This window comes from Hylobates moloch, unplaced genomic scaffold, assembly GCF_009828535.3.
Source record: "Hylobates moloch isolate HMO894 unplaced genomic scaffold, HMol_V3 SCAFFOLD_16, whole genome shotgun sequence".
NCBI lineage: Eukaryota > Metazoa > Chordata > Mammalia > Primates > Hylobatidae > Hylobates > Hylobates moloch.
The window spans coordinates 58,915,936-58,929,313 of NW_026652291.1; the positions used below are offsets into that span (position 1 = coordinate 58,915,936).

General features: G+C 37.9%; 1 gene segment (V, D, J or C); it reads left to right on the top strand.

Annotated features, from left to right (window-relative positions):
• Nucleotides 1–9,351: 9,351 nt before the first annotated feature.
• On the top strand, nt 9,352–13,003 carry LOC116484551 (T cell receptor alpha variable 12-2-like). The segment is given in 3 exon segments: nt 9,352–9,403; nt 9,609–9,899; nt 12,960–13,003. Coding segments are annotated over 3 exon segments (387 nt in total).
• The last annotated feature ends 375 nt before the right edge of the window (nt 13,004–13,378 follow it).

The following is a 13,378-nucleotide window of genomic DNA, read 5'->3' on the forward strand; positions in this document are numbered from 1 at the left end:
TTTTCATAATCTCCAAATGATGTTTGCTGTATCTGTGTACCATCTACTCCATAATTTACTTAATTTAACATTAAATTGACTTCTGTATTAAATAGACACCAAAAATATGTAAAATATTGTCCTTACTTTAGTAGATACTATCAGTGGAACCACATATATGTTATAAAATGTGCAAGATATTTTTTCCCAATACAAATTAAAATAATGTTACATATATAATAATCAGAAAGACCGTCTGTGTTCTGCCTAATATGACCTCCTGTATCAATCACACTTTAGAAAATACATTTCCAACTCATGCCTCTCATTTGATAGATGAAAAAAAGCCGGCTCCACAGGCATGGCATCACTTTACTCAAAGCATGTGCTGCAGTGAAATGGAAGCCTGGTGTAGAAGCCAGGCATTCTGGCCCCTTGTCAGTTGCTTTTTCCATGAAAGATGTAAAGCGGGATTCGGTGTTTGAAAAAAGGAATTGTGTGTTGTAATTTTAAACTAAATTACATTTTTATTACTTACATGTATATATAAAGATGATATAAAATGATATATAAAGACATAAAACACCCAGAAAAATAGAACACACCTATAATTTCATAACCAAGAAATTATAACTATTATCCTGTAAAAAAATTTTGGTATACATATGCAGCTATTTTTTCTATAATAGTGGTTTGCAATATATCCAGTATTTATTATCATGCTTGTTTTTGTCAACATTATGTTTAGGTGTTTTCATCCCAGGAAGCATATATTGAGGGCATAGTTTTATTTTATTTTATTTTATTTTCAACCTTTATTTTAGATTCAGGGGGTAGTACATGCGCAGATTTGCTACCTGAGCATATTGCATGATGCTGAGGTTTGGGGTATAAATGATCCCATCACCCAGGTACTGAGCATAATACCAACAGTTATTTTCTCAGCCCTTGCCCCTTTTCTCCTTCCCCCTCTAGTAATGCTCAGTATCTACATATAGTCTTTATGTCCATGTGTACTCAATGTTTAGCTCCCACATATCAATGAGAACATATGGTATTTGGCTTTCTGTTTCTGCATTGATTTGCTCAGGAAAATGATCTCTAGCTGCATCCATGTCGCTGCAAAGGATATGATTTCATTCTTTTTATGGCTGCATAGTATTCCATGGTGTTTATGTATCACATTTTCTTTATCCAATCCACTTTTGATGTGCAGCCAGAGGGCATAATTTTAAGTGATTGCCTAGTTTCCATTATATAGATATATTTTTAAAAATTTATCACTTTTGGTATTATTTCCTCTTATACAGTGTTATAGATAATGCTTCTTAAAAACATAATTAAATTTGTAATTTTAATGGAAATAGAGTTGCTTGAATAAGGGAGAACATATAACACTAAATGCCTAATATTCCTGAAGATATATTTCACCAAAGTGTAATTTCAACAGCAGCACATGCTGATGCTGATTTTTCAATACTTTATCAATTATGACCATTATTATCTTAAAGTAGCTTCCATTTTATTAAGTAAACACTTTTGCAGTGTTTTAATTTTCTTTTCTTTTAATGTGCTTATATATTTTATTACTAAAAATGTGATTTAAAAACAGAGTCCATCACGTAGAATAAATATGCTTTCATACAGTAAGACTTTTTTAAAGGTTTGAAGAATACTGTTCTGGCCCACATTACCTTCTATTAGGCTGGTGCAGTTAGGCTGGTGCAAATGTAATTGTGGCTTTGCCATTACTTTCAATGGCAAAAACCGCGATTATTTTTGCACCAACCTACTAACTGTTCTCTTTTTTCTCAAGGCAATCTATTCTCCATGCTTTTGCTACTCAGAGTTGGGGCCAGCACTGTCTGGACTTGTGCAGATTCTCAGCCTCCACCCAAGGCTGACTGAATTTGAATCTGCATTTTGTTAACATTCCCAGGTGATTCTATCACTTCAAAGTTTGAGAAGTACCTATCTGATGGGTTGCCAGAATGATTTTTTAAAGTATAAATTAAGAGATGTCTCTAATTGGCAAGCATGCTTCAATGGCTTTCTATTGCTCCTAGAATAAAATGCAAATTTAGGCTGTGGCATACAAAGATCTGTATCATTCAAACCTCCCCTGTCCCTTCAGCTCTAAACTCTCTTTTCCTGGCTTTCTATGCAGCAAAAACACTGACCTCCTTTCAGTTTTCTGAACTTGCCATATCCTTTCCACATTTAGTCTAACTCTCTCAATCATCTGCAATGCTCTTCCCGCAAATCTTGGTGAGCCTGACTCATTTCCATTCCTCAGGTCTCAGCTCAAATACCACTACTATAGAGAAAACCTGCTGACTTCTGCTGATCATCCTGACTAATGTAGCCATCATGGCCTTTCCCCTAACTCTGTTACAACACCCTTGTTATATTTCATTACGGTAATAATCATAATGTGCAGTTATATTGTTGGTCTATGTGTTTATTGTCAATGTGTTTATTGTCTATATCTCCACCCAGGATACAGGCTTTATGAGGTCAGGGGTATTGCTTGTTTAGTTGACAGCTTTATTTTTAGTGCTTAGAATAATGACTAGCCTATAATAGTCAGTCAAAAAAATATTCACTAAATGATAAATGGATAGATGTTATTTGGTCCTCCTCTTTCCTTTTTTCCTTCCTCTCAGTCTCACCCTAGCAACTTTGACCTTTTTGTGTGTTCTCTGCTTCATTATGTGGGGCAGCTCAGTTCTTTCTCACCCTTGCTCCCAGACTCAAAACCCAGCCTTTCTGTGCTCAGTGAACTCTGGCCAAATAGTTAGATCCATTCAGGGTCTCAGCCTTTCCTCATTAAAGTGACCTCACTTTATCAGATGTGATCTGAAGCACTTAGTCAACTCTAAAGGCTAGTAACACATGATGAAAAATCTGAATGAAAAAAAAATCTACTTAAAACATGTTAGAAAGTATAAAAGTAACTTCTCAAGTCCAACAATTATGAGCTGAAGTCAAAGTTATAATTCAAATTCCTGTAAGAGTAAAAGCCCCTCAGGAAACAAATTCAAACAAATAGCCTTGGTAGACATGTTGTAGATCAGATTTTTAAAAGATCTGGTTTAAAGATATTTATGTTCAAAGGACTGATTCATAATAACCCTGTTTTTGACCATCTGTGTAGTGGCTATTAGGCTTCTCACAAGATTGATAGTCATTTGAGTTGGTAACACTAATTTCCCAGAAGGAGTCTTTATTTCATTAAAATATATTATAAAATTGCTCAAGCATTTTATTGGAAATGATGGTTAATACTTATGGGGCTATATACATTACATCCTTCAAAAAAGGTCTCTTCCAGACTAGTTTGGAGAAACTTACCTTTCTCACATGTAGTTCAAGCCTTTACTATAGTAGAGAAGGGTGTTATCAGTTCTTGGATTTTTTTTTTCCTCTTCCTGCAAGCTAATAAGTGTGTTGTTTCATTGAGGTTGTCAGTAAAGACATGAGACTTCTTAGTTGGAGACAAACGATTTTGTTACTTATGGCACAGCAAACAGCCTAAACATTAGTATGCTCACTTCAGTTACTCTTTCCTTAAGTCTCCAAAAGATGATACAGTGAGTGCTGAAGAGTAGTTTGCATGCAGTGGTGCTGTGTCATAGCTGAGGAACTCCGAGCTTGGGAAAATTATAGCAACAGTAAACAGTAAGCCAGCTTGCTCTTTGTCATACAGGGAGGCATTACCTCATCCCTTAAGGTTGCTTGCTGCAAGCCTAACTCTGAAAAGCGGTCCTGGTAGAGTGGTCATGGCTTTACACTATTGGCATACCCAGCAGGTCACGTAGGGGTACAAGAGACTCACGGTGGACTGTCCTTCAACATTATCCACTCCATGGTCCTATGCCATGTTAGCTGCTAGAAATTTTTCTTATGAGTGTTCCACTCCACCAGTAATTCTGATTAATTCGATTAGAAAGGTAGAAACTAAATGCATATAATTTGTCTCACACAAGATTTAATTAAGGCTACTGTCAGTAGAACTCTAAGCATGAAGAGGAGACCAATCTGCAATAGCAACCTCAGTCATGTCTCATAGGATCCTAGATTCTCCCAGCTGTGAATAAGTCCCAAAGTACAGACAGCTAGGATATAGTGTATTATTTAATATGACCTATACATGGAAATTTAGACCGACATGCTGATCTTTGTTTTAATGGCCAAAAAGTTAACTATTATTCCCAATATAGAGATCTCCTATGGTCCTTATTCCCCAGACATAAACATAAGCGAAGGTGCCGAGATTAATCTAGTTAGAAATTTTTTGCTAAGCTTTATTTGGTTCAGCATTATTTCACTTTGGTTAGGCTATATGAGCAGGGTCAGTGAGTATTTGCAACCTCTGTAGGCATTCATGGTATAACCCAAGACTGTCCAGACACCAGGGGAAAAAATACACATTTGTACGAGTCAGATTGAGAAAATGTGGTGCTGATTCCTGTGCTTTCACACTTAAGAGGATGGGGAATCTGTATTGGGAAGCTGCCATTCATGTTGCAGAAATGTTCAGGAGAGGCCATATTCACAGGAGTTTTTCTGTTTTCATGGAACGTGGAAGAAGATGACAAACCAACAGACAACCAAACTATATGGTTGCCTTGCTAGGCTGTGTGCTTCATCTAGCATACAAAGAGGGCATTAATCCTCACTCCGTTCACCTCCAATGGTCCAAGATTTTCCCTTCCTAGGTGCCAGTGTTGTTGCTCTTTTTATCCACAATCACGAAATTTGTTCATCCCATTCTAGTAGCTAAAGCTTTGCCTTTTTTGTGGTTGGTTCCTAGTCATACTCAAACCTTTTGTCTAGAACAATAAATAGAGGAAAAAGGTATTTTATGACATTTATATATACCCATTTTATTTATCACCTGGGCCCTCGTGGACCATTGTACAATAATTCATAGAGCAGAATGCTCAAATTAATGATAGTTAACCTCATAATATATGACCATGTTTGTCCAACAAAAGAATCCAGGTGACTGAACCAGAATTCAGTTTTAATACCATTCTGACCATGTTGCTACCAGGAGAGTATATCTACCAGGCTGTTCTAAGGTTGCTGTTTGGAGAAAAAAAGAAGCATCATGCTTTCCACTTCTAGAAAGTTAGAGAAGGTATACTTTTTTTTCATTCCTCTTGTTATATACAGCTAATGATTCTGGATATTACAGATGTTCCTTGACTTACGATGGGATTGCTTCCCCATAAATGCATTATAAGTTGAAAATACTGCAAGTGAAAAGTACATTTAATACACCCAGTATGCTGAACAACATAACTTAGCCTAGCCTATCTTAGATGTGCTCAGAACGCTTACATTAGCCTATGGTTGGGCAAAATCATCCCTAACAAGGCCTATTTTATAACGAAGTGTTGAATATCATGTAATTTATTGAATACTGTACCAAAAGGGAAAAACAGAATAGTTGTATATGTACATAAATTTCAGTTTCTACTGATTGTGTACTGCTTTCATACCACTGAAAAATTGTAATTCAAGCCATCATAATCTGTGCATAAAATAAAAAAATCAAAAGATTCTAAAAAGTGGGGAGAAAAAGCCCAACTGGTTAAGAAATTTAGGACCTGAGCAACGCTAAAGCAGTGAGTTCCATGAGTTTCCTTTTGCCTCATACAATCAGGAGTAGCCACTGACCTGGAAATGTTAGTGAATATGTACAAAAAAACCCAAAGACCAGGCTCTTGCTTTCTTTAGCCAAAAGACCAGAAGAATAATAGACTGTCAAGACACAAAACTGAAAGACCATAGCCAGTTTACTCCAGCCAAATACCACAGAAAGATTTACAGCTACCAAGCACATATTTAGTCAATAAAAAAGTAATTGCAACCTGGTAGGACAATTTGTGTTATTTTTAACTTACCTTTGCTCCATCTTCTCATCACTGGCTTTAAGACAGTCTTTAAATTACATCCTCCATTCCAAGTGTGGGTTCCTGGTGCTGGAAGAAGCAGAATGGACCTTGTTATATCAAAGTAGTGCCTGATTACTTTGACCTCTCCAGTGGCTCATTGAAGGGCTAATTCAAAGGGCTTGCCTATCTTAGATGTGCTCAGAACACTTACATTAGCCAATGATTGGGCAAAATCATCCCTAACAAAGCCTATTTTATAATGAAGTGTTGAGTATCTCATGTAATTTATTGAATACTGTGCCAAAAGGGAAAAAAAGAATAGTTGTGTATGTACATAAAGTTCAGTTTCTACTGATTGTGTACTGCTTTCATACCACTGAAAAACACAACTCAAAATCCCCTCAGGATGGAGAATTGGCTATAGAGAAAAATTTTTTTCTAAAAAAAAATTTGCTGAAGGGACTTAACAGCAGGTAGGAGAAAGAATCTACAAATGTGAAGATAAGCCAAATAAAATTATTTAGTCTAAGAAGCAGAAGGAAAAAAGAATGAAAAATATATATATATAAGAGCTTAGATGACCTGTGGGACATTAACAATAGCACAGACATAAGTATAACAGAATTCCAAGAATGGGAGGAGTGACAGAAAGATTCAGGAAAAATATTTGTGATATGATGACCCTAAACTCCCCAAATTTGATAGAAGACATGGATCTACACATCCAAGAAGTTCAAAAAGGACTAAGTAGAATAAAGGCAAAAAAATTCACAGTGAGATGTATTATGATCAAACTGTTTAGAGAAAAAGTCAAATTGAGAACTTGAAAGCTGCAAGAGAGAAGTGAGTAGCCACATGCAAGAGATCCTTAATAAGATTAGCAGTCAATTGTTCATCAGAAACCATGGAAGCCAGAAGGCAGTAGGATGCTATAAAGTGTTTAAAGAAAAAAGTTGTCAACCACCAATTTATATCTGGTAAAACTATTGTTGTAAAACAAAGGAGAAATTAAGACAGCCCCAGATAAACAAAAACTGAGCATATTCATCACTTGCAGACCTGCTCTATGAGAAAATCTAAAGGGAATCTTTCAGACAGAAAAGAAACGACACTAGACACTTGGAGCCATACAAAATAATGAACAATGATGAAGGTAGTTACATAAATAAGAATAAATGCCAATATTTTTGTAGTTTTTGTTTGTAACTCCCATTTTCCCCTAAATTTGGATAAATAATAATTATAGATACATATTAATAGGAACACAATGGGTAAAGATGCTTGTGTTTTTGCATGTGTATAAAAATCTCCTTTGTTGTTTTTCATAGTACAACTTATGTATTTCAAATGGGCACAAAATTAGTAGCATTTGCAGTAGTATCTTAAATTGCCTTTGAATAAGATCTTGCTTTCCAATACTTTGAGGTCCACAAGACATTTCTAGAAAATTTCATGCTGCGGAAAATGAAGACCACTTAATCCAGTGGAGAAGGGGAGTGTGATTTCTCTTTAATTGATTGCCATAACACTGTCCTTAAGGCATATGAAGGAGAGTTCTATACGTTATCTAGACATTATTAGGCACAGAAACTTTTGCAGTACAATTTTGATGGTGTATAAATTCTGTCGTTTTGCTAGCACTGATATCACTCTTGGGTACAACATTAGAGCTATTGACCTATACTATTTTTGTTACAAATATTCAAAAGGTGATTTCTTTCTACAAGGACTGTGCTTCAACTCCACATTCAATTTTAAAAGTTATATTTGTTTTTAAATAAATTTTCCAAGACTGTGGTGGCTGCCATCTTGGGTTGCTCCTTCTTTGGTTCTTACACTTACGAGAAATGGCTTTTGTGATTTCTGCCACTTGCAATGTACTCTTAGAGAAAGGGATTTCGATATTAGTATATTCTCTTTCATTCTATTTCCTGTGAAATTGTTGGTGGGAATAGAAAAGGCTTGCCCAAGCCATCATTGATGGATACTGACTACATGGCCCTTGAGTAGAAAAGAGCCTGCATCCTTCTTGGCCTCCAGCCACCAGCTTCTGCAAGGAAACAAAGCATGTTATGAACAAGAGGAGGAACAGTAGTTGTTTGTGCTTCTTTCTCTGTAGACACAATTAAGTTTCTTGCATAGATAACCGTTCATAGATCTGATTTTCTGTTTAGGTTGAGATGGAAAGGCAGAAAGAGACACCAAATTTATAACTTTTGGAAATTAATTTGAAGATATGAGCTTTTTACAAGAAAGGCAATGAGAGAAACTAGAAAAATAAAGTCACACAAGATGCCATTGAAAGTCTATGTACTACTTCCTAAACATACTTCGCGTGCTCACTTCCCAAGGGTAAGATGGGTACTGCACATGCAGGCAGCCCACCCTAAGGGAAGGATCATGGGAAAGGGCAAAGGCTATAAAGTCCTGGGGTCAAGGTTAAACACTGCACTTTACCTCAGTGCCGGCTTGGCTCTCTTCCAAGTGTACCTTCCTTTCTTTCCTATTCTAAAGCCTTTAAAAATAAACTTCCACCTTTGCTCTGAAAAGAAAAAAAAAAAAGAGAAAGGCTATGTACTGAAAGCGGGTTTATCTCTATTATACCAACCCATGTAAGTACTGTTTTGACATGCTTGTGTCATTGGTGCAAGATGCAATGGCTATTTCCAAGCCCCTCTATTCCCTGGTCTTGTTAAAAAACGTTGCTAAGGCTGTGAGATAGAACCATGTTTGTTAAGCTCGATTTTAGGTCATTCTGTTTTGAAAGAATTATTTTGAGTTACAAGAAACTTCTTTAAAAATTGGAGATAACAGAATGGTATAGGGATGTGTGGCCTGACATGGAGAAGAGCTATGCAATGTGAAATGCTCCTTGAATTGCAAGAATCTCACCTAAATTTTATAATAGAATACTTGATGACTGTTATTTCAGTGTAAGAAAGTGGCTATTAGAAACAACTGCTCTTACTCATACAACAATTGCCATTTGATATCATACACATACACACATAAACATCCCCACAGACGTTAACTTGGAGCATTTGCTTCTCAAATTTTTAACTAACGTGTCAGATTTTTAAAGTGACTTGTTTACATAATAAGGCTCTACATTTTGAGTACATGTTTGATCACTATCATGATTCCACAAGATGGCAGTGTGTTCTTAGGGACCTTGAGGACAGCTCTCAAGTGCTCATGTGTGTGTGTGTGTGTGTGTGTGTGTGTGCGTGTGTGTGTGTGCGCGCGCGCACACGCGCAAGAGAGAGAGAGGGAGGAGGAGGAGAAAGAGGAGGAGGAAGGATGAGGGGAGGGGCTTAGTGGTGAATTGGGGTGTTAAAAAGAGCCTCATTTTTTCGAACTGGCAAAACAGATTCTTTTCATGACTTTTAAAGTAGAAATATCCATTCTAGGTGCATTTTTTTAAGGGTTTAAAATTTGAATCCTCAGTGAACCAGGGCAGAGAAGAATGATGAAATCCTTGAGAGTTTTACTAATGATCCTGTGGCTTCAGTTGAGCTGTGAGTTTGGGGCATCTCTATATAGGAAAATAATGTACAGTATCTGAAGTTATTGTCTATTCTAGGTCTATAGGTAGAAGCATGAATTTTTTTTTTTCTAACTAAGGGAGAGTAGGGGCACCAGAGAAAAGAGGATTTAAATTCTGGGGAGTAAGCATCTATTACCCAGCTGGTCTTCTCTGTCTGACCACTGTCTTTTTCACAGGGGTTTGGAGCCAACAGAAGGAGGTGGAGCAGAATTCTGGACCCCTCAGTGTTCCAGAGGGAGCCACTGCCTCTCTCAACTGCACTTACAGTGACCGAAGTTCCCAGTCCTTTTTCTGGTACAGACAATATTCTGGGAAAAGCCCTGAGTTGATAACCTCCATATACTCCAATGGTGACAAAGAAGATGGAAGGTTTACAACACAGCTCAATAAAGCCAGCCAGTATGTTTCTCTGCTCATCAGAGACTCCCAGCTCAGTGATTCAGCCACCTACCTCTGTGCCGTGAACACACAGTGCTCCCCAGACACCAGCAGTCTGTACCCAAACCTGCTGTGCCCCAAGAATGCCTGATGTAGAGCTTAGACTGCAGGGTAGTGAAGTTCCCTTTGCTCTCTAGGTTCAAATGGAAATTACAAGAATTAGTATGGAGGATTAATTAATTAGGGAAGTATTTCATAATTCTGAAAATAATTGAAACCCTGAAAAAAATAAAAACAAAAATCTTAGTCTGGTTGAAATATTTTTTAGTCCTGTTTTTCCACTATAGTTTTAAATATTTTTTTAATCGAGGTCTGACTGATAAACAAAAAGGTATGCATATTTACTTTATACATACAGCACAAACTATGCCATAACATATCCACAATTTCTAAAAGTTTACTTCCTCCCTCCTTTTTTTAAAAAATCGAGGTATGATTGCTATACAAAAAGGCACACATATTTAACGTATACATCCCGATGCTCAGTCTAGTTTTATGCCACCTCTATGAGATTGGTTTTATGGTTTTTAAATTATATAACAAGAAAATATTTTCACACAATGACAGGTATTCTCTCAATAGTTCCCAGGACACCTTCCTCTTTCCTTCTTTAGTTACTCAAAGAGTTTGACAGTCATTAATTTGGGAATGCAACAGTAAAACAGAAATGCAAAGCAGAGAAAAAGTTATAAACAAATGACTTCAAAAATTCTACAAGTCAAAAATTCTTTTTTTCTTTGAGACGGAGTCTGGCTCTGTCGCCCAGGCTGGAGTGCAGTGGCGCTATCTGGGCTCACTGTAAGCTCCGCTTTCCAGGTTCACGCCATTCTCCTGCCCCTGCCTCCCGAGTAGATGGGACTACAGGCACCCCCCCACCGTGCCCGCCACCATGCCCAGCTAACGTTTTGTATTTTTTTTAGTAGAAACGTGGTTTCACCGTGTTAGCCAGGATGGTCTCAATCTCTTGACCTCGTGATCTGCCCACCTCAGCCTCCCAAAGTGCTGCGATTACAGGTGTGAGCCACCACGCCCGGCCAACAATTCTTTTAGTTATAGAACCCTCACCTCATCTCCAGTCTCAGCCACAGCACCACTCCTGATTTATATAAGGGTATATTTAATGGATAGATGGAGGAACTAGAGTCAGAGGGTAAGACCTGGTTAAAACTAGAAGTCTAGATAGTTGCAGTGACTAAATATTAGAAAGGGTCCATGTTGCCATTTTGGGGTAAAGTCTGAACTGAACTCAAAACTCCTGGCTTGAGCCTTGTAAAAGAATATATTAATACCTATGTACTTAAGTGTGGCTTGGAGATGATAGGGAGCATTAGCCCTAGCCATAACATGCCGTATCTCCAGGCAGGGCATGGGAGCATGGAACAATCTAAAATTTATTGAGAAGGATCTCTGAGTAAGTATCTAAAAGAGGTCCAGACACTAAGGGGTTTTAGTATGATGGGCAAACACCTGTGTGAATCAATTACCAAAGACTATATGGTATTGAGAATGTTTCAGCAAATTTTTGTCAGGAGAGCTGGAAATGCTGAACAGCATATAAATGCCTCCCTCTGCTGACTACCTGGCATTATAGATTTGTCCTGCAATGTATGCCAAGTCCAGGAAAAATATTTACTTCCTAAAGAAAATAATGCCGTTTACTATTTAGCACATTGAGTTATAGGAAGAAGCTTGAAAAGTGACATTTATTGTAAAACCGAATTTGTGGACTGTTAGTCATGACATTGTTTAGGTAGTACAGGAGGTGGAAAAATTTTGGAAATGAAGAATCAAGATTTCTGTTCAGTTAGTTCACGTAGTTACCGATGGAAGATGCAAGCCAATCAACATTTGCTTCAAACTGTTAATTTACAGAACTGAAGACTTAAGAAATTTTTCCAAGTCATGTAAGATTTGTAAGGCAGTGAGGATGATCAGAAAATTGTACTGAAATCAAAATACTTAAATACTTAAATTTTAGTGCCACTTTTATCATATGCCTTCAGGCACCCTGGCACTGTGGAAAGAACCTGGGCTGCCATGCTTGTTTGAATATAAATTATGTTGCTAGCAGCCAGTTTATATTAAGCTGTACTATTATATATATTTCAGGTTTGGATTCAGGATTAAATGAGATGAAATATTGTCTTGGGATAAGTTCATTAAGGCAGAGCCTGAATTGGAAATTCTTTATCCACAATTGATTGAGAAAACCAGGTTGAGATGGGAAAAGGCTAAGCATAAACATGCCAGCTAGTGGAGTCTTTATCCAGCCTGACCTTATGGGAGCTCTGGAGCATGAATTGCGTCACAGGATTGATCCTTTCCACAATGAGGCAAGGGAGCCAGAATGCTGACCTATTGTACGTAAGAATAAAGTCGTCATTGGCTGTGGTGTTTCTTGGGGGTAGAGGTATACTCTACTGGACAATGATGACTCTCATTGGCAGAGGTCGATTTTCCAGGGAAAGGGGCAACTGTGAGCTGACAGTAGCCAACATTCCCAATAGTAACAGCGACAGGAGACAGACAAATTCCTAGGCAGACATGGACAGATCCCTGGTGAAACCCGGCCTTCAAGCCAAGGACAGTTCAAAGCCTTGAAACCGAGCTGCCAGTTCCGGATAGGAGTACATAGCCAGAGTGAGAACTTGAATCCCCACTCGCCCACTCTCACTTGATTGGTTCCTTCTGGATGATGCCTTTTAACCAATCAAATGGTGCTTTTTCCAAGACCACCTATGGACCAATCAGCATGCACTCCCCCATTCTAAGCCCAAAAAAACACTCGGCCTTAGCTTCACAGAGGGCTACACACTTTGGGTCCCGTCTTGCTTACCAGAGGTTTCCTGTCACTCAGCAAAATTCTCCTCTGCCTTGCTCACTCTCTGGTGTCTGCATACCTCATTCCTCTTGGCCAGTGGGACAAGAATATGGAACCCAACGAACTGTGGGAATGAAAAGAGCCATAACACCCTCTCCCACTCTCTGAACTACGGGAGTGGAAAAGCCTCTGGATGCCATTTCGTCCCACTCTCTGAACTACAGGAAGAAAAAAGCCACGACAGTAGCTGGGATGGCGACACTGTCCTGGGAAAGGGGATCTTGGCTGGGCACAAGCAGTGTTCACTATTAACATGGAACTCACCTGGCATGTGGGCAGCATTCAAGAAATAATAGACTTTGTAATTATATTCTGAATTTTAATTTCATGCTCCATTTGAAGGAGTTTATCTAGCTGGCTTTCCCGATCTTGAAGAGTTGAAATAATGTTAGGTTAAAGCACTTCTTCTTCTGTTTTTTTTTTTTTGCACTAATCACATGTAGTGATTTTATTTTTTATATATATTTATTTTTTTCTTTATTTCTTCTTTTTTTTATTATACTTTAGGTTTTAGGGTACATGTGCACAATGTGCAGGTTTGTTACATATGTATCCATGTGCCATGTTGATTTCCTGCACCCATTAGCTCGTCATTTAGCATTAGGTATATCTCCTAATGCTGTCCCC